We start from the raw sequence: 24,012 nt of genomic DNA, 5'->3' as shown, positions 1-24,012 counted from the left end.
TGAGCAGGCGGCTCCTGATTTTTACCATAAAACGACCCAGCCGGATCCAAAGCAGATTTGTCACCCTACTTTAGAGCCTCTGGGGGGTGTCGTACAGAATTATGGCTCTGGATTTGAGCGCGGAGCACACATACAAGCAAGCCCACAGAGAAGTACAGATTTCGCAACTGTGACAAAGCTTTGTTAAAACTTGCCCCTCGAGCCGGAGGGAGGGACTGGACACCAGGAGCCCGCGCAGCCCGAGCGCGGGCGGTAGGGCTTAATGCAGCCCGACTTTCCCCTCTCTTTGCTTTCCCTGTCACGGTAGCACAGAAATAGCAAAGCAAGGGCGGGAAGTCACCCGCCCGTATTTTTGGGGTGGGTGGGTGGTGGTGGTGGTGGTGGTGGTGGTGTGTGTGCGTGTGTGTGTGTACGCGCCCCCGTGATTTTTGGGGGGGTGGTGTGTGTGCGTGTGTGTCCGCGCGCCCGTGCGCGCGCCTCCCGCTCGCAAGGGAAGAGGTAAGGAGGAAGCGTGAACTACCAAGAACCCAGCCCCTAGGGAGCCGCCGAGCCTCTGCACCAGGGTTCGGGCGTCGTGCTCCAGCCACTTCCAGAACGCTCTCAGCCCCCGCTGCAGGCCCCGCCCCCTGCCGGGGTTTCCCCGCCACCCGCACTCATTTGCATGGCGCTTCCCCTCCCCCGCTGCCATTGGCTGGCGTTGCGCCCCGCCCACTGCCCCTCCACCACGGCAGGGTTCCGTCCCCGAGCCGCCCGGAGCTGCGGGCAGCGGGCGGACTGTTAAACCGCGGCGGCGGCCGGGGCGGGAGCGGGGCGCGCTCTGGAGACGAGTCAGCGGCGCCCCGGGTGGGGGGAGGCGGGCGGGCAGCTAGAGATCACCTCAGCAGCCCCCACCACGGCCGGACCGAAGGTGCGGCGGCGGAGGGGAGCCAGGGCGCCCCAGCAGGCGAGTGGCCGGCGTCTCAGCGGCGGGCTGAGGGGGGTGGGTCTCCTCTGCCGGGGACGGCGGCGGGCGGGGAGGGGAGAGCGGAAAAGACCGCCGGGTGGACTTGCGGGCCAGGAAGCCGAACGGCAGCCCCTTCGCCCCCCGAATCCTATGGGCTGTTGGGACTCTGGGTCCCGGCACCGGATCGCGCTCTAGGGCAGGGGTCGGACGGCAGCCAAATTTAAACGGCTAAACCTAACAGCCTTGGCAGAAGCTGAGGGGAGGGGAGAGGAAGAGTGGAGGGAAGGGTGGGGGGCGGACCTAGGAGTGGTCACGTGGAGTCAGGGGAGGGGCTTGGCAGGCCTCCCTTTTGTTTTGGCTGGCGCGTGCGCAGACGGCAGAACACGTGGCCTGCTGGGCCCGCCCCTTGTTTTAGCGGCCGCACCTCCTCGGGCGCGGTTGTGGTGTCTGCTGTTTTGGGCCAGCTCTGAAGCGGAGGCGTCTGTGTGGGATGCGACCCTTGTTTTCTTTATTTTATACTTCATTTCAGGCAACGTTGTTTTGGTGTTCCAGAATTAGATGGGGGGGGGGTGGAGAGGAGTTAGAGAATTAATAAGCAGTGGTGTTTCCAAGTTTGTGTCTCTTCTTGGTGTTCTGAAGGGGCCGACGCTGCAGGAAAATTTGAGGCTATGGGGTGAGGAGTAGCAAGAAAGAGAAAGCTGTTCTCTGGTCATTAAAGAAAGGAAGCGGTTAGCTTTACATCCAGGGAGGGAGACACTGGGATGGACCTTCTTGTGTTTCACTTTGAAAAGGATTCGTTTTGGGTTGGTTCCCCGCCGGCTCTGCGGCGCAGATCCACTCCACCCTTTCCCTCGGCTCAGCTGTGAGCCGCCGCGGGGGGCTGGGGGTGGTGGAGATTGAGGTGGTTTTTTTTTTTTTTTTTTTTTTTTTAACCGAGGGAAGCACATTCCTTTTCGATTCCCCAAACTCTAGTCAGCTGGTGAGATTTAAAAACCGTAACTTCTTCCGTCTTCGTTGGCTTCACTTCGCGCCGAGTTTGGTTCTGTAGGAATGTTTTTTAAAAATACAGGATGGGGCAGTTTTGTTCCCAACGAAACCTTGGTGGTCGGTTTACCAATACTGCAGACAAAACTGACTGGGGTTTTTGGCTAGGAGAAAGTGGCTTCAAAAAATAATTCACTCTTGGAGAACAACCTGGTGTTCTGGAATGTGGAGGGCTTGAAAAAGAGGTTGAGCTTTGAGTGGTTTCTACTGTTTCCAGTTCTCAACTGGCCGTTTCCGTGGGCAAGTCACAACCCCTCTTTTCTCGATGTTTGTTGCGTCTTGTAAATAGTTTCATAATACTGTCCCTGCTTTAAGACATTGTTATGAGAATTGAATACCTTGTGTTAGTAGAAGTAGTTTACAATTTTTACCAACGCTGCAAAAATACAGAAATTGCGAATTGACAGGGTTTATAGTAAAAGTAATTTTTAAAAAAATTATCCAGCATCCTGGAAGAGTATAAACTGAGTGAATCATGAAATAGGATATATTTGAATATCTTCAAAATCTCTTGTAGTGGCTATTATCTTTGATTCTCCCTCAGTTTTCACCTATTTATTCAGATCAGTGTCAAGGTTGCCATCATTTATTTGTAGATAGATTATCATTACTTCTCTTCCCCAGCGCTTCTAGACTGTTTTTAGATGAAATTTTTCTTAATCCAGCCCAATTCTATCACATTTATTTTTTACATTTATCTTTTGTGTGTATATCATATATGCCTTTCAAATAATAATTGCTTATTTTCTTAAATAATTTAAAAATAATTTGGAGAATAAAGATGAGTGCAAATAACAATACAGTTTGCATTTCTAAATATTTATGTGTATTTGTGAATTTTTCCTATAACGGGGTTCATGTGTTATATTTTCATTTAATTCTACCACATAAACGTTCCCATGTCATTAATCTTTGAAAAATTATATTTGGCTGCTTAAAATTGTATCATGTAAATATATTTTAAATTTTTCCTATTGGTAGATGTTTGGGATGTTTTTGATGTTTTGCTATTATATAAACTTCATGATAGAGAATTGCCTTTTACATAAATCTTTGAGATTTTTTTTTTCCCCTTAGATTTGTAAAAGAAATTACTAGGTCAAAATCTAAAAGAAATTACTAGGTCAGAGTCTGGGATTGTGTGTGTGTGTTTAAGGCTCTTGAACATCACCAAACTACCTTTCAGAATGTTGTATGAATTCATACTCGTATACGAGCCAGCCTCACATTATGTCCTTGTTCATCGTCTAGTGTTAGTATTGAAAGAGAAAACCTTGCTTTAATTTGCATTAAAATTTTTCCACTTATGTCTGTGATATATCTATTTTCTTAATTTACTGTAAGCTGCTTCAAGGAGAAGAATATATTTCGTATATGACATGTTGCAAATCACAAAGTGGGTGCTCAATGAATACTTGCCAATTGGCTTATTAATACTTACCCTTTTGACTTCTGGAAGATCAGGAAGTGCTTTTTTGTCTTCCTCGGTTTACCAGTACGTTGTCGGCGATATACCTTTATTGTTGATTGATTACTTTGAGTGCTTCTGCCTTCAGATAGGGGCCTCACTGATCTCACAGTTGTCTACTAAAAGGTCCAGTGACTTTTCATGTTCAACTGCTGCATTATCCAAGAGTTTTATCCATTTTTTAATGCCATTTGTCATGATAAACTATCTCATTTCTTTTCTTCATTTATCTATCTTGTATGGAATTTCACTTACAGATTTCACTCTGATCATTCTAGTTTCACGTGTAGCCTTTTCTGTGTAATTTTTTTTAAAAACCTGTCTAAAGTTCCTTTGTTTTATTATTTACATTGTTCCTGACAGTCCACCTATTACTGTCTATAATATCTTCTACTGCCTTTGACTTAACCATGTAAACTTTGTATGTCATCTGTTATTTTTATTTTCATTTATTCAGTTATTTTCCTTTCATGTCCTTTTGTATTAGTCTGTACAGTTTTAGATTGTAAAGGAGGCAGAAAGCTTTTTTTTTCGGGGTTTAGAATTGTGTTAAGGATTGTTTACCAGTTGGGTTTCACAGGTTATAAACTTCAAGGAGTGGGGCTTGTTGCAAGAGAGTGACAGGTCATAGGGAATTTGCAACCCATTTACTGACGTTAAAGCATATCATCTTATACCTCTATCCTAAAAGTCCTCTGACTGCATTGTGGGACTAAAAGGGAACACTGTACATAAGGAGGACTGAATCGCCAGTACAATCTTACATTACTTTCTCTATATTCAATTTCAAAAGGCGAGGAAGGTGTATCATTTCCATAAGATTTGTTTGTTTTTCCTTTTAAATTTTGTCTTAAGAGAGATTTCAGTGAATTGGGCTCCATATTGTATGTAGGATAAATAACCAGCAAATGTTAATAAAAATGGTAATATTGAACTTGCCTGTGGACAGTCTATAATGAAAATCTGAAGACAGTAATGAAAGTCTTTAATACTTGGTAATATGTTTAGGTTTTTGGAAGCACATTTTATTTCTGTATGGATGTGACAGTTCTCTAAGTATTGCAGAACTGAGAGAAAATGCATTCATTTATAATATTGAGGTTTTGTTAATATTTGTAATGAGCTTTGTATTTATTATCTGGTTTCGGTCCTATAAGACCAAGAATGCTCAAGCATGTTTTTCAAAGTAATTTTTTAAAAAAAATTTTTGTGTAGATCATTAATCAGTGTTTAACAACATGAAATTAAATTGGAGCAAATATAGTATACTTCAAATGTACATTTCTGGATCCAAGCAGATGTACACACACACAAAAACAACTGTTCATTTAAATTCCTGTGAGTCATACACTTATAATTGAATAGTAATAATTCTGCTTGAAGTATGATCTGTTTGATGTATTATGTGGCCACCCAAGTGGCTTTATCTTTAATTAAATTCCTTTAGTCTTCAAAGAGAATTCCTTTTTAGGGATAGTTTTCAAAGTGGAAGAAGTTCTTGCTGTAAACATTACTGAGTACAAAGTACTGAGCCAACTGTACCCTGGTCATGCCAATTACTGCAGTGTTTTCTGTTGTAAATTGAGAAAGCCCATATTTAACAAAGAACTCTTGAAAACATGACACTTTGAAAATGAAAACATACACATTTGTATTTATACCTTCCATTAATTCCTATATATTTGAAGAGTAATACTATACCAGTGTAAACTCTTCTCTCATTACTTCTGTTGTTTTAATTAGATTTTTCCTTTGAGTTACAAATTAACAATTTGAGTCTTATATTTTAGTAATGTTTGAAAGAGCCTGTCATACTTTGCTAGGGGAATGTCTTTTTTTCTTATTCTTCTTCTGTTATTCTAATGGATCAGATGTCTGAAACACATTTAAGTTGTAACTGTGGAAATAATTTAATATTTGTCCCTATTCAGGCTTGTCTCCTCTCTCAAAATTCTGTTGGCCATTTTTATTGCCTAAAACTTAAGGATGTATCTGCCTTCATGATAATGTAGTTCCTAGTTTATGTTACTGCATTTAAGAGAATTGGGATTATCCAGATTCCAGTTGAAAGAGTAAATTTAATATTCACGGTGGATTTGAATAGGCTATTTTCCATGGACTGTATGGAATATACAAACCCGTGCTAGAATATAAATCATAGTTAAATCTGGAACAGTACTTTAGGGGGTGGAAAATCAGATTTGGCCTTTAATTTTTAATGTTAATTTTCTGGAGGAAGGATGGTTCTTATCTAAATTATCTAGATTATCAGTTTCAATTTTGAAGATAAGACTAGTTTAGCAAACTTCTGATTTTTTTTTTTAGAATGTATACCAAATATTATTTGGTATATATGACTTATATATTGTAAAGACCTGATTTATGTGTCGGGATCAACTCAGTGATAATTAACATCATAATTATCTCACTATGTACATGCGATTTTTGAGGGATGACATAATATTTCTGTATCTCATGATGTCTGCAGGCCCATTTTACATTTAATGCTAAATTCATAAATATGTATGATTCATAAAAAAAGATCATGTTACTAATGGAAACATTTTATATGCATCAGGGCAAAGCTCTTTTTTTGTGGTAACGTAACAACTGATTTCTTAATTCACAATGAATGTATGTGTTGGATTAAATTGTAGACCAAAAATTAGAATTTATGATAAAGACTTTTTACTGAACCAGTTTGATTTATATAATAATGAAGTTTAATACGGATAAAAAGAAAAGACAAAAAGTTTTGATTCTTTGCAGTTGTAAGATGTTTATTACTTAAAAGCATAAACCAGCTGGCCTGGCTGCAGTTTTCTCTCTGGTTGGTATTTTTTTGTGAGACTTCTAAGATCTGGACTGTTCACTGCAGGGTTATTTACTTGGTGGATTATATGTAAAAGATTTATAACAGATTAGTTTTTGGTTTTGTTTTTTGCCACTCAAAAATTCTGGGCTGAGTATGTGCTAAAGAATTTTTTCATTAATTAATTAAAACTGGAATGTAAGTTGAAAACTTTGCTATAAAACATAGAAGTGAAATTCATGCTCAGGAAATATAGTTGACTTTTGGATTATCAAGAACATTTGCTTCTTGACAGATAATTAGGATAATCTGACTAATTCCTTTCTTTGAAAGGGTACTGATATGGTTGGTTTCTTAGCTTGCAGATCCTGTTAATTTAATATTTCAGCTCTGTATTTGTGGCCAAGAAGAGTTTTTTCCCTCAATTTTATCCATTACAGGTTTTTTGAAGTCATATATACGAAACTCTTAGAAGAGAGACCTGTTTTGCTGAGTATCTTAGGTGTATATGAAATAAATGGTGCCTGGAATAAATAGAATACAGTATTTTAGTAGAAGAAAGAGTTTCTTAGTTTAGCTAAGATCCAAATGCTTTTGCACCATACAATTATGTGCATGATTAGAAACTGAATAATGGGAAACCAGAATAATTAGAAACTAAATATTCATAAGAAGATCAAGCTGCTGCTTTGAAAGCTTTTTAAGTATTTGTCTTTTCCATATTTTTGAACATTTTGAAATATTACAGGTGCCTAAAAATACTAAACAGTATGTTTGGCTAAGAACTTTATGGACTGATATTTTAGTTAATGGCTGATTCCTGTTTATTGGGGGACTATATACTTTATAATTTGTACTGCCCAGTACAGTAGTCCTTAACCACATAGGACTATCAAACACTTGAAATGTGGCTAGTTGAAATTGAATTAGTTAAATGTAAAAAAACATTGGATTTTGTGACTTACCACACATACAGAACATAAAATACTTCATCAAGATGTTTTTACATTGATTACAGATTGAAATAATATTTTAATAAATTAAAATTAATTTTATGTTCTTTTTTTACTTTTAAAATATGTCTAGTAGCAGATATAAAATATGTAACTCACATCATATTTCTATTGGACAGCAGTGTTCTATACTAATATTTCCTAACTTTAAGACTCCTTTCATTATAAAGTATCCCATGAACCTCCTTTCTAGACATTTAAAAATATAGTTGGCGCTTGAACAATGTGGGGATTAGGTGTGCTGACACTTCATACAGTTGAAAAATCTATGTATAACATTTGACTCCCCCCAAAACTCAGCTACTAATAGCCTACTGTTGACTGGAAGCCTTACCTATAATACAGCTGATTAACACATATTTTGTATGTGTATTATATACTCTGTTCTTAAAATAAAATAAGCTAGAGAAAAGAATGTGATTGAATCATTAAAAAAATGTGTTTATAGTATTGTACTTATTGAAAAGAAATTCTACATATATAAGTGACCTGCACAATTCAAACCCATGTTTTTTAAGGGTCAAGTATAATTTTATTATTTTTGATGCTATTTATTGAAGAAATATTTGCTAAGGGCCTGCTTGCTATGTGCCAAACAGTGTTCTAGGACACAGCACTGAGTGAAAACATTCAAACCCTGCCTTCATGTGGCTTTTGTTTTAAATGAACCACTGTATTAAAATTGTATTACAACCAAATTTTTTGTAAGTATACAAAATTTGGTTGTAATACAATTTTATTATTGTTATATTATATTATTTAATACCACTGTATTAAAATTGTATTACATAAATTTGTTGTATACTTACAACAAATTTGGTTGTAATACAATTTTAATACAGTGGTTCATTTATCCAGTGATATATGCTATTTAATTTACTTTTGGCATTTGTCTTGTTCATGTTCTCTGACCTCTCTGGATCTGTGGTTTGATGTCTGACATTAAAGAAATTCTCCGTTGTTTCTGCTTCATGTATTTTTTCTTTTTTTGTCTTCAGCTTCTGGTATTCCCATTAAATGTAAGCACATTTTGTAGTTGTCCCACACTTCTTGGATATTCTATTCTGGCTTTTTGTTTGTTTGTTTGTGTCTTTTTCTCTTTACTTTTTAGTTTTGGAAGTTTCTCTTGACATGTCCTCAAGCTCAGAGATTCCCTTCTCAGCCATGTCCAGTTTCCCAGTGAGTCCATCAAAGGCCTTCTCATTTTTGTTACAGTGTTATTGATCTCTCGCTAATTCCTTGTTTGATTCTTAGAATTTCCATCTCTTTGTTTATATTCTGTATCCTTGCATGTTGTGTACTTTTTCCATTAGGAGCCTTAGCAAATTAATCAAACTTGTTTAAGTTCTTTTAAATTTACGGTTTCATGATTCCAACATTCCTGCCATATCTGAGTCTGGTTCTGATGCTTGCTCTGTCTCTTCAATCTGTGTTTTTTACCTTTTAGTATGCCTTATAATTTCTTGTTGAAAAAGATGACATGATGTCCTGGGTAAAATGAACTCCAATAAATAGGCCTTTAGTAAGATGTTGGAGAAGCATATTTTAGAGAGAGCATGAGTCAGGGGAGAGGAAGAGGGATAGAATCCCAAACAAAAATGAAAAAAAAAAAAAAAAAGAATCCCAAACAAATTCCTGGCTAAGTGTGGAGATGACATGGGCCTCAGTCTCAATAGCCTGAAATCATGAGATCATGACCTGAGCTGAAATCAAGAGTCAGATGCTTAACTGACTGAGCCACCCAGGTTTCTCCTTGGAGAAGCATTCTGTAGGCTGATGGTTAGGCCTGTCTTTTAGGAAGCCTGTGCCCCTGGGTGTGAACTGCACAAATGTCTCTTAGTTTTTTTTCCCTTTTTATGTAGGACAGGATGGCTAGATGGGGCTGGGGTTGGCCATTCTTTTAATTTACTTTTAACTGAGAAAAAGCAAGGCTTTTCAACAGATTGCTTAGAGAGTAATATATCATGTGTCACTTTGTTTTCCTTATTTTATTAGACTTCATTGTCAAATTTGATAGAGCTGCCCCTGTTTTCTTAATGTATTTTTAAATACTGCAGGATTTCAATTGCCATGTACTCTGGAATTTCCTTCTCACTGACTGGTCTTTTAGGGCTCTTATTCTTTGGTAGCGCTTCCTCCTTTACCTCTCCCCAAATGTGAATGAACCCCAGGCCCTGATAGTGGACTCCTTTCCCTTCTTTACCTGTACTCTCTCCCTAGATAAACTCTTCTGGCCCTTTGGCTTTAAACACTATAACCAGTGACTCCCAAAAATGAATCTCTCTGAATTCTTGCTTGAACTCTAGACTTGTTTATCTGACTGCTTCCACTTGGATGGTTAATAGGTACTTCAAAATCAACATATCCCAAACAGAACTTTTTATTTTTCTCCCTCAACCTTCTGTCTCTTCAAGTTTTCTCTGTTTCAGAAAATAGCGTCACTGACTACTCAGTTGCTCAACCCAAAAATCTAAGAGTCATAGGTAATTGCTTCCTTTACCTTAGGCCCCATAAAATCTTAGTTGTCAAAAGTTTTGTAAATTCTACCTTGAAATGTATCTTAGATTCATCCATTTTCATTTCTACTACTACTACCTCACCAGTCCCAAGGCACTGGTACTATCTCTTGTTTAGATTACTTCAAGCAGCTTTTTAATTGGTTTCCCTGCTTGTTTTCTTGGAAGATATTTCCATTCTTTCTCCTAAAGAACCTTTTCCTGATAGAACAGCTAGAGTAGTTTTTTAAAAATATAAATGTAAATTAGATCATGTTACTACTTTATCCAAATACCTTTAGTGGTTTTCCTTTGACTTACATAAAATGTCTTGGCAACCATTTGCCTCTCTGATCTTATTTCCTCTTACTTTGTCTCTCTGGCTCATTATATTCTAGATATATTTGTTGTTGTTTTTTTTCCACAAACACACCAAAATTATTCCTGCTTTAAAGCATTTTATTAGTTGGCTTTTTTCCTTGGAAGGCTCTTAACCCCCAAATCTTGGTTGGTTTATTGCTATCATTGCAGCTCTCCGATTGCAGATGTCACCAACACAAGGCCTTCATTCATCTTAAAATCCAAAGTAACTCCTGTCAGAATGTTGACAGGCTATATCACTCTTTAGTTTTTTATAAGAATGCTAGGGAACCCTTTTTACTTGTTTCTTTGTTTGTTTGTTTTTTGTCTGTTTACTGTATAGTTAGCTACCATTTGCTAGCATGTAAGCCCTTTGAGAATAGAAACTTTATCTTTCATGTTCACTGTCATCTTTCTAGTAACTAAGAGGGTGTTTGTTATATTTGCTCAGTTAATATGTATTAACTGAATTGCCAGATGTTCAGTTTTATACTAAATATATATTAAATGGGGGTTAAAAATCTAGCTTCTGTCAAAAATAGACAAAACTATATGACTCAAGCTTGGCCATTTCTTCATTTTCTGCTTTTTGAAAGTCAATTTTTCTATTTCTTTTTTTAAACTTTTATTTTGGTAATTTTGGAAAGTTTTTGTTTTGTTTTTAAAAAATGAAATAAGTTTTCAGCTGCCATTCACAAGCACTTCTCTATAAATAACATGTTGTGGTGTGGATAGTTTTTATACTCAAATGAAAACCAGATGACTTGACTAGTAGCTAAATAGTCTTACTGTCTTATTTTTTTTAAATTGACTTCTGAAATACTGGAGACACCTTTAAGTGCTATAAAACAATTGCGATTGTGTGGAATGTACTTTATAGAACTAATGGAACTAATTTTTTAATGTGTTGACATTTTTTGTATTTGGTATTTGTAACCCTTTAAAATTTTTTAAGCCATTTTTTTCCTTAAAAAGGAAAAAAAGCAACCATCATTAAAACTCTGTATAATAAACATTAGAAATAGATATCATTCCAAAATCGTTGCAAGAAAATTAGTTTTTTACAGTTCACATCAACACGTCCTATAATATGTACTCCCAAGGGGGAAAAAAGCTACAGTATGTTGAACCCTTGACTGCTTCCATAGTCTGAAAACTCAAGAACATGGACTTTTGAGGCAAATCAGCATCAGTCACTATTGAAGTGAATTTGCAGAATTCATTGTTTTATGCTTTAAGTCAGTATTCCTTATGTATTCTGCCTCTAACCAGTTGTCTGTTATGCATAACAATGAAATAGTTAGTGATGAAAAATAATTACAGTTTAAAACTGTGTAATGGTTGAAGCCATCACTTAAGCTAACTTGAATGGTAAACTCATTATCTTTCCAGGAGCACATTTGGTTTCTACTAACTTGAACATGTATCTTATACATAAATTGTTATGTTTTAAATAGTTTCTTATGTTTAGTATTTAATTTTGAGGAAGTCTAATCAATTTTATAAATAATGTTTTTGATGTCCTATTTAAAAAAATCTTTGTCTAACCCAGTATCATAAAGATTTTCTTCTGTGTATGTTTTAGAAGTTTTCTGATTTTAAGTTTAACTTTTAGGTTTATGATCCATTCTGATGTGACCCTTTTTATATAAGGTATATCCTATGAGATATGGGTTAAGTTTCAGTGTTTTGAAAATGGATGTCTTCTTGTGTTCCAGAGCCATTTGTTTCAAATTAGTCTTTTTACACTGAAGTGCCATTATATCTTTGTCAGAAATCAGTTGACCATATGTGTGCTGGTTTGTTTCAGAGCTCTCTATTCTTTCTATTGATTTCGTGTTCATTCTTTTGTCAGTGCCACATTTATTTTGACTAAGTAGATAGGTAGTTTCAGCTTTGTTCTTTTTCATGTTTTGGTTTCTAATTCCTTGCCTTTTCCATATTAATTTTTTTTTTTAAAGATTTTATTTATTTGTCAGAGAGAGAGAGTGAGCACAAGCAGGGGAGTGGTAGGCAGAGGGAGACGCAGGCTCCATGTTGAACAAGGAGCCCAATGTTGGGACTCTATCCCAGGACCCTGGGATCATGACCTGAGCCAAAAGCAGACGCTGAACTGGCTGAACCACCCAGGTATCCCTCCACGTGAATTTTTGAATCAGCTTGTTGATATTAGCAAAAAATTCTGCAAAGATTTGATCGGGATTGTGTTGAATCTATAGATCAGTTTTTAAAGAAGAATTGACATTGTAACAAAGTTCCATAATTTAATCCATGAACACAGCCTATCACTCCATTTAGGGTGTTCCCTGTCACCCAAGTGTCCCTATTTTCTTTTTTAATTGTTTAATATGGTGAATATCAATTATTATTTATTTATTTTAAGAGGGAGTGAGCAAGTGCGAGTGGGGAGTGGGAAAGAAGGGCAGAGGGAGAGAGAATCTTAGGCAGACTCCACCTTCAGTGCAGAGCCAGATGTGGTGCTCTATCTCACAACCCTGAGGATCATAACCTGAACCAAAATCTAGAGTCAGTTGCTTAACCAACTGAGCCACCCATGGACTCCCAGTGATTGTTTCTTTAAAGTAATATTGAGCCACAGTTGGATTGAGTGGCTGAGTCTTGATTTTGGTTCAGGTCATGATCTCAAGGTCCTGGAATCTGGTTCCCTGGTGGGCTCTGTGCTCAGTGGAGAGTCTGCTTCAGGATTCTCTCTCCTCCTGCCCTTCCCCCTGCTCGTTCACTTTCTGTGTAAAATAAATAAATCTTAAAAAAAAAAAAAAAAGATAAAAAAGGGTATCTTGGTTGTTAAGTGTCTGCCTTCAGTCCAGGTCATGATCCTAGTGTCCTGGGATCAACCCACATTAGGCTCTCTGCTCAGTAGGGAGTCTGCTTCTTCCTCTCCAGCTCCCCTGTGTTTGTGTTCCATCTTTCATTATTTCTCTTTGTCAGATAAATAAATAAAATTAAAAAAAAAATACTGAGCCAGTATGTACTAACGGAAAACCACATTTGGTGGTGAGGCATTATCTTTATATATTGCTTTGCTTGTAACATTTATTTTAAAAATAATAATTGAAATAGGTATTATGATTTGTTACTACTTAAATCTTGGAACACATTTCAAAATCGTGACTCACTTGTTTGTTTATTAATTCAATCAGCAAATAGCTGGCAGTTGTATACCAGGCATTGTTTTAAGTGCTGGCAGTTGGAACCTTGACCAAAATCTAGGTCTGCTCTTAAAATAAATTCCTCACTAGAATGTAACAAAATATCAGATCATGGCTATCAGGAACAATAAGCATTATAAGGGAATGGAGTGTCAGGAGTTGAGTGGCTAAAGGTATTTTACATATATTAATCAAGCTGAGATTCTGATGAGGGGATTGTAGAGCAGAATATGAATGAATTGAGGGAGCCAGCCGTATTATTTGTGGAAAATTGTTCCAAGCTGAGAGAATTGCAAGTACAAAGACCCTGAGGCAGGGACTATCTGGTGTGTTTCAAGAATAGCACAGAGGCCGGTGTTGCTGGAGTGTAGTAATCTGTGAAGAGAGATGTCGAGTATGAAGTAATCAGGGACCTGATAACGTAGAACTTTGTAGGCCGTGGAAAGGGCGACTTTGGATTTTATTCTGAGGATAATGGTAAACACTTACTTATTCACCAGATATTTACTGAGCATCTGCCATATGTCAGATACTTTTTCACGTTGATGGTCCTTGGAGTTATTGTGTGTTCAGTTCTAGACCAGCAAAACAAAGCAAATATTGCAATAAAGTAAGTTAAATGAATTTTTTGCTTCCCAGTGCATGTAAAAGTTATGTTTATACTACATTGTGGTCTATTAAGTATGCAATAGCATTGTGTCTGAAAAAACAAGATACACTTGACTTTTGAGCAACATAGGTTTAAACCCTCTGGGTCCACTTAAACGCCAATTTTTCCCCCAATAAATATAATGCTGTTAATGTACTTTATCATATGATTTTTGTAACATTTTCTTTCCTTTAGCTTTAATGTAATAATACACTATATTATACATATAAAGTATGTGTTATTTGACTGTTCATATAGTTGGTAAGGCTTCTAGTAAAGTTTTGGAGGAGTTAGAGTTATACATGGATTTTCAACTGTGTTGGTGGTTGGCATCTCTAACCCCTGCATTGTTGAAGGGTCAGCTGTACATAACCTTAATTAAAAAACAGTTTGTTGCTAAAAACTTTAACTGTCATTTGAGCTTTTGGTGAGTCATAATCACTAATCAAGACCACTATTACAAATATAATAATAATGAAAAAGTTTGAAATATTGTGAGAATTACAAAAATGTGACACAGAGACATGAAGCGAACATATTCTGTTGGAAAAACAGCACTGATAGATAGACTTGCTTGATGCAGGGTTGCCAGAAACATTTAATTTGTAAAAAAACAAAAACAAACAAAAAAACCCCACTATCTGCAAAGTGCAATAGAGTGAAGTCTAATAAAAAGAGGGATGCATATAGTAGTTAACAAAACAGTCAAAAATCCAAGCCTTTATAGATCTTTGGAAATGTTAATGTTAAGTGTAGTGTATGTAATATGGAGGAAGTCAGATATGGTAGAGTTTAGAGTAATCAGTTAGGATACTTTGTTATATGTAATGATCACATATTTCAATAATTTAAAAAATTAGGATAATGCGGTATGTTTAATGATAAAACTAAACATTAAATGGGATTTATTCCAGGGATACAAGGATGATTCAATATTTGAAAATCAATCACCATGTTATATCCCATAAAATAAAGACTATATGAACATAATTTAATCTCTTATTTATAGGAGACATCAGAATTCATGAGTTTCTTTTGGTTGTAATGTAGAAAGACTTTCAGGCTGAAATTTTCATAAGGATACACTTGGGAATATAATATAGAGGAACTTCTTGGTATCCTAGTACTGGAACTAGAATGGATGGGCTTTCCCGAGACTAGAACTCAAAAGTCTTCATATCCAAGTGTATTAGTTATCTATTGCAGTGTAACAAATGGGCCCCCAATTTAATGTCTTTATTTCACAGCTTCTGTGGGTCAGGAATCTAAGCATGGCTTAGCTGGGTGCTTCTGGCTCAGGACTTCACACAAGGCTACAGTCAGTGTGTTGGCTGGGGCTTCTGTCATCTGAAGGCTTGATTGGGGAAGGATCTGCTTCTCACATTACTCACTTAACTTTTGTTAGGCTTTAGGTAGTTGCTGACTGTTGGCCAGAGACAGGAGTTCTTTGCTATGTGGGTCTTCCAGCTCACAGTATGGCAGCTGGCATCCCAGAGTGAGAGAGGGTGACAAGATGGAAGCCACAGCCTCTTTGTAACCTAATCTCAGAAGTGATATCCCATTACCTTTCCTGCATTCTGTTTGCTAGAAGCAAGTTAGCAAATCCAGTCCATACTCAGGAGGAAAGGATTACACAAGGGCATGAGTACCAGGATATGGGGATTATTAAGATCATTTTAGAAACTGCCTATCATACCAAGTAAGCCCTAGAGATCTCACCAGAGTTTTTTGTGTGTATTTTATTCTAGTTCTCTACCATAAATGCCCCTAAACCAGTGTAAATGTACATATTTTTGGCTACTAATTATAGTTCTTAATTAATATTTATTTATGCCTCTTATTTTTAGCTTTCCCTTAAATTTAGTTTATCCAGGGCTAAGATGAACTCTGCTGCCTCATGATATTTTACCTTCTGCCCCTGCTGTTATCCACTTTGAATATGTCCCTAGAGCCTTGTTCAGATTTTTGGGAGAGAGAAGGTAGGTAGGGAGGGGATAGAGTCTAGTGTCTTTTAAATATGCGTACTTCATCTGTGATTAACACAGTTTTCCTTAAGAAGCAGATAAATATCTAAATACTATTGTAGATGTTTATTGAGTAGAAGATAATAGAATATTTCTCATAAAGTTAGAAAATTTTGAGATATACAGATTTTGGGGAGAGAATTATACAGAAATCTCTACTTCATTTTTTTGAGTATAAAAAAGGCAAACATCTCTCTATATTTTTAAGTCAGTTCTATGCCCATCATGGGGCTTGAGCTCACGACCTTGAGATCAAGAGTTGCATGCTTTACTGATTGAGCTAGCCAGGTACCCCCAAACATTTATATTTTTATCACACAGAATTAATAACCATTAACATTTGTTCATTTTGCATTTAAGTCTTTTTCACCCAGGTAATAAAGTTTATAGTTGAAACTCAGCTTCTCTTAAACCACCACTCTTTGTTCTGTTTTATGGATATTACCTGATGTGCAACTACTGTTACAGATTTGGTGGGTATTTTTCTGGTTCTTTTTTTTTTTATTATTATTATTTGACAGAGAGAGAGATCACAAGTAGGCAGAGAGGCAGACAGAGAGAGGGGGGGAAGCAGGCCCCCAGCTGAGCAAAGAGCCTGATGTGGGGCTTGATCCCAGGACCCTGAGATTGAGACCTGAGCCGAGGGCAGAGGCTTAACCCACTGAGCCACCCAGGTACCCCAGGTTCATTTTTTATTCTTGTAAACACATAAACACACATGCACATGTATGTGGTGTGGTCTTGTGTTTGTATTTTTTTTTTCTGAATCAGTAGAGGTTTTATTGAATCTTTGAAATAACCACAAATAAGTCTGAAAAATCATCCAGTATACTGCTGTTTCTGTAGCTGGACAACTAGATCTTATTCATCAGCTTGCTAAATTGTTCCTTTTTGAGAAGCATGGAAAACATCCAAAAATTTTCTGATATCTTTGTTTTTAACTGTTGTGGCTTGCTGAATCAAAACAGCTGAGTTTGATACAAGTTCGGTGTTACTTCAAGAATTAAGTCATCTTTCTGGACTTGAGATACTGAACAAGCAACACTTGGCCTTATCCAAACTCTGAGGATATATTTTTCACCCAAGAAATTTTCAGTTTCGACAGGAGAACCATTCTTTTGAATAGCAATGTTGATGGGGAAATGGGCATACACAGACCTCATCTTGTGGTAGAATTTCATTGTAATGCCCTTGCTCATGTTCTGTACATAACTGTTCATAGTGTGAACAACTGCCAGTTCTTTTCTGTTTCCCCACTATTTGTCATCTTGGAACCTCTTCTTTATCTTTCCAAGGAGATTGAGGGTTTTTTTTTTTTTTTAATTTTTTAAAATTAGAGAGAACGAGCAGTGGGGAGGGACAGAGAGAGAGGGAAAGAGGGAAGCAGACTCCCCGCTGAGCAGGGAGCCCTATGTGGGGCTCCATCCCAGGACCTGGAGATCATGACTTGAGCCAAAGGCAGGCACTTAACCAGTTGGGCCACCCAGGTGCCCTGAAATTGAGTTCTGTATTGATGCTCTGGGACCCTTCACAATAAACAGTGTGTCCCTTCAGGGCAATGTTGACATTTTCTGGAATGTGGACAGTCTGATTGGCTGAGAATGATCTTTATTCTCACAGTAGATGGAGCAAAGAGAGCTTGTATTTGTATTTTATTTATTTGGTAGTATACTGTGCCATTAAAAAAAACCTTATATTCTTTTTGAGGTTTGTCCATATTTGTATGTATATATAGAGATAGGTCATTCTTTTTAGCTGCTGGATAGTATTCAGTCATGTTTTATTATCCATTCTCTTACTGTTAGATATGTAGGTTGCTTTGAAAGAATGGTTTGCTGTTAATGAATAGTGCTATCTTATGCACCTATGACAAATACATTTTCTTTTTTTTAAAAGATTTTATTTATTTATTTATGTATTTGACAGAGAGAGTGAACACAAGCAGAGAGGATGGGAGAGGGAGAAGTGGACTTTCTGCTGAGCAGGGAGCTCGATGCGGGGCTCGATCCCAGGACTTGACATTATGACCTGAGCCAAAGGCAGATGCTTAACCACTGAACCACCCACACACCCTGACAAATACATTTTCTGCATTATTGTCAAATGCTGAATCAACTTATAGTCCAAATAGATTTGAGAAATCTTACTGCATTGTCATAAGTGGTATTTCAGACTTAGAACACAATTTTCTTTTTAAGTTTTATTTGAGAGGAGAGAGAGCGACAAAGCATGATTGGGGTGGAGGGGCAGAGGGAGAGGGAGAAGCAGACTCCCCATTGAGCAGGGAGCCCAATGCAGGGCTCTGTCCCAGGACCCCCAGCTCTGTGACCTGGGTTGAAGGCAAATGCTTAATCAACTGAGCCCCTAAAACATTGTTTTCAATTTAGTGATTGGAAAACTAGTCTCTTACTTTATTAATCTATAATTCCTTCATTACTAATAAGATTGAGTATATGTTAATGATCCTTTGGATGTCATCTGTGAAGTGCCTGACCAGTTTGCTCATTTGTAGGAGTTCTTTATATATTCTGGTATGAATTCTTTTTTATTATATATATTGCCAAAGTCTTCTTTCTATAACTTGCTTTTAACACTGTGTATTTTTGGGGCATCTGCGTGGCTCAGTGGGTTAAGCCTCTGCCTTTGGCTTAGGTCATGATCCCAGGGTCCTGGGGGGATCGAGCCCCATTTTGGGCTCTCTGCTCAGCAGGGAGCCTGCTTCCCCCCACCCCTCCGGCTGCCTCTCTGCCTACTTGTGATCTCTGTCAAATAAATAAATAAAATCTTAAAAAAAAAAACAAACCACACTGTGTATTTTTCTCTTCTAACTGCATTGAAGCCTTTGTAACTTTTTTCTCTTTTATCATTCTGGCTAGTCTTTGTAAGCAGTCCCCTTTGGTTTTGTGTTTTCACATAAAAATGAAGGTTATAGAGTTACAATTAACACCTGGGGACATACAGAATGGGAGTATGGGCATTGAAATGACTATTAATTGTCATGTGTTGAAACAAAAATTATGGAGTATCATTCTAGAGTATCTTACAAAACTCATAATTATTAATGGTATAATTTTTTTTTCACTATTTAGCCTTCAAAATTTTCAGTGTTAGAAGGTTAGTTTTTTCAGTGAATCAGACTGTATGGCCTTATGCTTTTTCTTTTGATAAAATATAATGGAGTTTGTTTAATTATGGGATAAATTTTTAGCAGTCATTTGTTATAGTCCCCACTATCTTCCAGGCAGGAGTAACAACTTTTATAAGGATAACTTACACTTATCTGTTTGTGAAAAGGGAAAAAAAATTATTGCAGATATTTTTCACAAAAAACTTTTTTGCATTGAAGATTTAATAAGTTTTTGCGATATTATTTTTAACAGTTGTGAAATTATACTTTTTTGCTTGTAGTTTAGTTACATCTTTTCACATTATTTAACTTATTTTAGTTAATATTTATACTGTTCTGATTGTGAAATTTGAGAAATGGAGGTTTTGAGCAGCTTTTATAAAGGTAAATAGTTCTTACTTTGGCTGAAGGTATGGGATTGGGTCACATTTTCAAATATTTTAATTTCCAGATTTCAGGTTGGAATTTTTTTCTTTTGCTTTTCACTAAACATTATCCAGGAAAAAAAAAAGAAAAGGAGAAAAGGGAATCTTGAAATATAATCGCAGTACATCCACAAGTATTTGTCTAATACTTACTGTTCTAGGTAGTTTGTGTGCACTCTTAATTGGAGTTTTTGGTATTGGGCCCACAGTCAGAGTCAAGAATAGGTTAGTCTTTTTTGAATTCCTTATGAATTAGGAAAGAACATAGATATTGTTAGGAGTTGGGGAATATAGGAGGAGTTTGGTTCCATTCACATTTTAATCAGAAACATTGAAAATGTTGCCCTTGGTAAAAGTGTAAGCATAAACCTTTTTTCTAGATATTTGATCATTTATTTTTACATTATTTTAGGATTCCAGTAATTACCTGCAGGATTCGCCATGACCCCAGCTCTGAGGGAGGCAGCAACAAAGGGTATCTGCTTTTCATCTATATCAAGTACCATGGAGTCCGACAAGATGCTATGCATGGAAAGTGCAAGAACTGTAGATGAAAAGCTCAAGGGAGACACTTTGTCTCAGATGCTGGGATTTCCAACTCCTGAACCTACTCTTAACACTAACTTTGTGAATTTAAAACATTTTGGCTCCTCTCAATCTTCAAAACATTATCAGACTGTTCTTTTAATGAGTTCTAATTCTGCATTAAATAAATACAGTGAGAGTTACAAACAAAGGAAATTAGGGGAACCCAACTGCAATAAGCTGAAAAACATACTGTGTAATGGCAACAACATTCAGCTTAGTAAAATCTGTCATTCTCATTCTGAAGAGTTCATCAAAAAGGAACTGCTGTCAGATACCACAAGCCAGTGCATGACAGATGTACAAATTATTTTGGATTCAAATATAACCGAAGACACTAATGTAGATAAAGTACAACTGCAAAACTGCAAATGGTACCCAAAGAGTGCACTTTTGGATAAAGTTACTGATGCTGAAATTAAAAAGGGTTTATTGCACTGTGCTCAAAAGAAAATTGGGCCTGGCCACTCCAATGTGCCTATTAGTCTCTCAGTTGCTGAAAAAGAGGAGGAAGTGAACACTCGTTTACTTCATTGTGTAAGTAAACAGAAAATTTTACTTAGCCAGGCTAGAAGAACTCAGAAACATTTGCAGATGCTTCTGGCAAAGCATGTTGTTAAGCACTATGGTCAACAAATGGAATTTTCTCTGAAACATCAACTTCCCCAAATGAAGATCTTTCATGAACCTACCACAGTTTTGGATAGCAGTTTACCTAATTGCGCTGAAATTAATCCAGAAGTCAGCATGTTGACTGCAGAGAATAAGTTGTGGAGGGATACGAAAAATGGCTTTGCACGGTGTACAGCTGCAGAAATCCAAAGATTTGCACTGTCTGCTACAGGGCTGTTGTCTCATGTTGAAGAAGGTCTGGATTCTGATGCAACTGATAGCAGCTCTGATGATGATTTGGATGAGTATACCATTAGAAAAAATGTGGCCGTGTAAGTGCAAGATTATTATTAGACCTTTTACTGTTCTGTGTATAGCAGCAGTTTTGTCTTGATTCATGATACATGAAAAGGAAATAGGTTTTCTAAAATTTTAATGCCATAATCTTTAAGGTATAAAATTTGGTGAATTTAAAAAATATTTTGTTAAGATACTGTGTGTGAATATATACATAATATTTAAAAATAAGTTATCCAACTGTTCTATCTAGGGAAAAAACCGTATAGGGATAGTGAAAAACCATATAGGGGTAATAATACTTCTTTAGCTAAAGGTAAGCATTTTCCCATTCTTGAATAGGATAGGCTATAGACAAGGCTTAAGATTTTTAGCCATTATGTTTAACCAAAATGCAAAAAAATTTAGTCTACATATTGGGGAGCCCATATTGGCTTTAGGCTTTAGAAGTTATCAGTTGAGAGTATATAAAAGTTGATCTGTTTTTTTTTTTTTTTAAACAAAGTATTTATATACTTGTATTTATATACCTGTTGAGTTCTTTCAGCTCAGGTCTTTACCATTAATTTTTGATGAATTAGTATAACCAAAGCAGGAAAATGTTAGCTATTAGATACCTATTGAGTGCTTATTATGTGTTGGACCTTGGGGATTCGGTTGTGGGGAAAATATCCACAGTCTCTGTTGAGAATCTACTTCAAAACTAAAACAAAAACAAAAACAGAGATAAAGTAAGTTTATGTAACATGCTGTGTTAATACTCCAGAATAGCCCTATCTGATAGAAGTTTTCTGAGATGATAAAAATGTTCTGTAACTGTATTACTACATAGAGCCTCATATGGCTATTGAGCACTTGAAATGTGGCCAGTGTAACTGAAAAGAACTGAATTTTTAAACTTTATTTAATTTGAATTACATTTTTTAAAATAGAACAGTTTTTAATCTAGCTTTAGGGAATCTGTTAGTGTCCCTAACTTGAGGCAAAATACTGTGTATGTATTTTGGGAGGAAAAAGTCCATCATTTTTATCAAATTGTGAAAGATGAGTGAGAATTATTACAGAATTAGAAGCTGAACACATTAATTTTTACTAATAAGTAGAAGTATATCAATTTCTACGGTAAAGAATAAGATGTAAAACAAAGTGGGCATTCTAGTCTTTTGGTTTTCTGTTATCACTGTGTTTGAAATGTGTTTGAATGTGGGAGCTAATATTGAGCACATATTTTTTTCTGACTGGCATTGTGATAATCACATGATATATTATTTAATCCTTTCAACAACCATGGGAGGTGATTGTTGTTATCCTTATTTAAGAAGAAATAGTCTTTTTTTTTTTTTTTTTTAAAGATTTTATTTATTTATTTGTAAGAGAGAGTGAGAGCGAGCACAGGCAGACAGAGTGGAAGGCAGAGTCAGAGGGAGAAGCAGGCTCCCTGCGGAGCAAGGAGCCCGATGTGGGACTCGATCCCAGGACGCTGGGATCATGACCTGAGCTGAAGGCAGCTGCTTAACCAACTGAGCCACCCAGGCGTCCCAGTCTTTTTTTTTTTTTTAAAGATTTTATTTATTTATTTGACAGAGATCACAAGCAGGCAGAGAGGCAGGCAGAGAGAGAGAGAGGAGGAAGCAGGCTCCCTGCTGAGCAGAGAGCCTGATGTGGGACTTGATCCAAAGACCCTGGAATCATGACCGAGCCAAAGGCAGAGGCTTAACCCACTGAGCCACCCAGGCGCCCCAAGAAGAAGCTTAGCCATGCAAAGTAACTTGCCCATGGTCAAAAAGCTAAATAATTGATGGAGCTAGTTTTGTTGTCCATGTGTGGATGCCTTCAAACCAATGTCCTTGCTATTGGGCCATGCAGCTTTATCAACGTATCATTCATTGATGCTTAAAGCCACAAGAATTATTAAGCATATGTGCTCTGAAAGAAGTCCAGAAATTTATCAATTTTTATGTTAATAATGCTTTTTGAAGAAATTCAATTTAATAAAATTTAGTAGGTAAATTTAATAAATTACTTATTTTGTTGTTGAGTACAGCCAATGGGCAGGTTTGTCTCTTTTAAGCTAGAAATAAAAATCAGAAAATCATGTCTTCCTAGACTCTTTTGACCTTCATTAGGATTTTCTTTCATTGATCTCCTATAGTACTTAATCTGCCATACAGTTTATCATTAAAATATATTTTGTCCCATATGATTTGCTAATGTATGTATTAGTCTTAATAACCTAACACCTAGTAAGGATGGATACCACATTTTATTTTTATTTTTATTTTTTAAAGATTTTATTTATTTATTTGACAGAGAGAGATCACAAGTAGGCAGAGAGGCAGGCAGAGAGAGAGGAAGGGAAGCAGGCTCCCTGCTGAGCAGAGAGCCTGATGTGGGACTTGATCCTAGGACCCTGAGATCATGACCTGAGCTGAAGGCAGCGGCTTAACCCACTCACTGAGCCACCCAGGCGTCCGGACACCACATTTTAAACCTTAAAACAAATCTTATATACCAAGCATATAATTACTGATTGGCCAAGACATTTTAAGATTTGCATTGACTCCTTGAATTTAGTCAGAGAACACTAATTTTGGACATTTAGGTAAAACATACACAAATAGGAAGATTCAAAGTATTAATTTTTTTATACAAAGGATCAAGCAGTATACATCTCATTTATTTTCTTGTCAGTTTTGCCAGTTTATTGTTGAAAACTGAAGTAAAGTAGCCTGGAAAAAAATTAGGTTTAGGCTTTGAAAGTTTATTTCTCATTCTATCTTTCTTTTTTGTTTAATCAGTTGGAATGCTCTGGAACACCAGACATGCATTTTAGAAAATAATGAATCTAAGAAGTTTAATATTAAGATATATATTTTTAGCCTCTTGCATTATTGACCATTTAATATTAGGATGCCTTAGTTGTTAAGGCTCATATCTGTATTTTTAGATTCTCAGGTTATACTCATCTGATCAATTAAATCAGTAATA

At 36.7% G+C, this 24,012-nt stretch overlaps 1 protein-coding gene across 8 annotated transcripts in view; it reads left to right on the top strand.

Annotated features, from left to right (window-relative positions):
- Window positions 1–745: 745 nt before the first annotated feature.
- KANSL1L (KAT8 regulatory NSL complex subunit 1 like) overlaps window positions 746–24,012 on the top strand; it is a 136,353-nt gene continuing 113,086 nt past the window's right edge. For 2 of the 8 annotated variants that reach the window (XM_059393401.1, XM_059393400.1), the window contains exons 1-2: window positions 746–943; window positions 19,943–21,059. In XM_059393401.1, coding sequence (XP_059249384.1) covers window positions 19,972–21,059 — 1,088 coding nt within the window. In that variant the 5' untranslated portion in view covers window positions 746–943; window positions 19,943–19,971. Of the gene's footprint in view, window positions 944–13,329; window positions 13,916–14,926; window positions 15,934–16,338; window positions 16,452–19,942; window positions 21,060–24,012 lie in introns of those variants that run through there. The other 6 variants (XM_059393398.1, XM_059393396.1, XM_059393397.1 and 3 more) reach the window with 6 other exon arrangements.

The sequence above is a fragment of the Mustela nigripes genome, chromosome 3 (genome assembly GCF_022355385.1).
Source record: "Mustela nigripes isolate SB6536 chromosome 3, MUSNIG.SB6536, whole genome shotgun sequence".
Lineage (NCBI taxonomy): Eukaryota > Metazoa > Chordata > Mammalia > Carnivora > Mustelidae > Mustela > Mustela nigripes.
The sequence above is the reverse complement of the archived record's forward strand: the minus strand, read 5'-3'. Positions and strand labels throughout refer to the sequence as shown.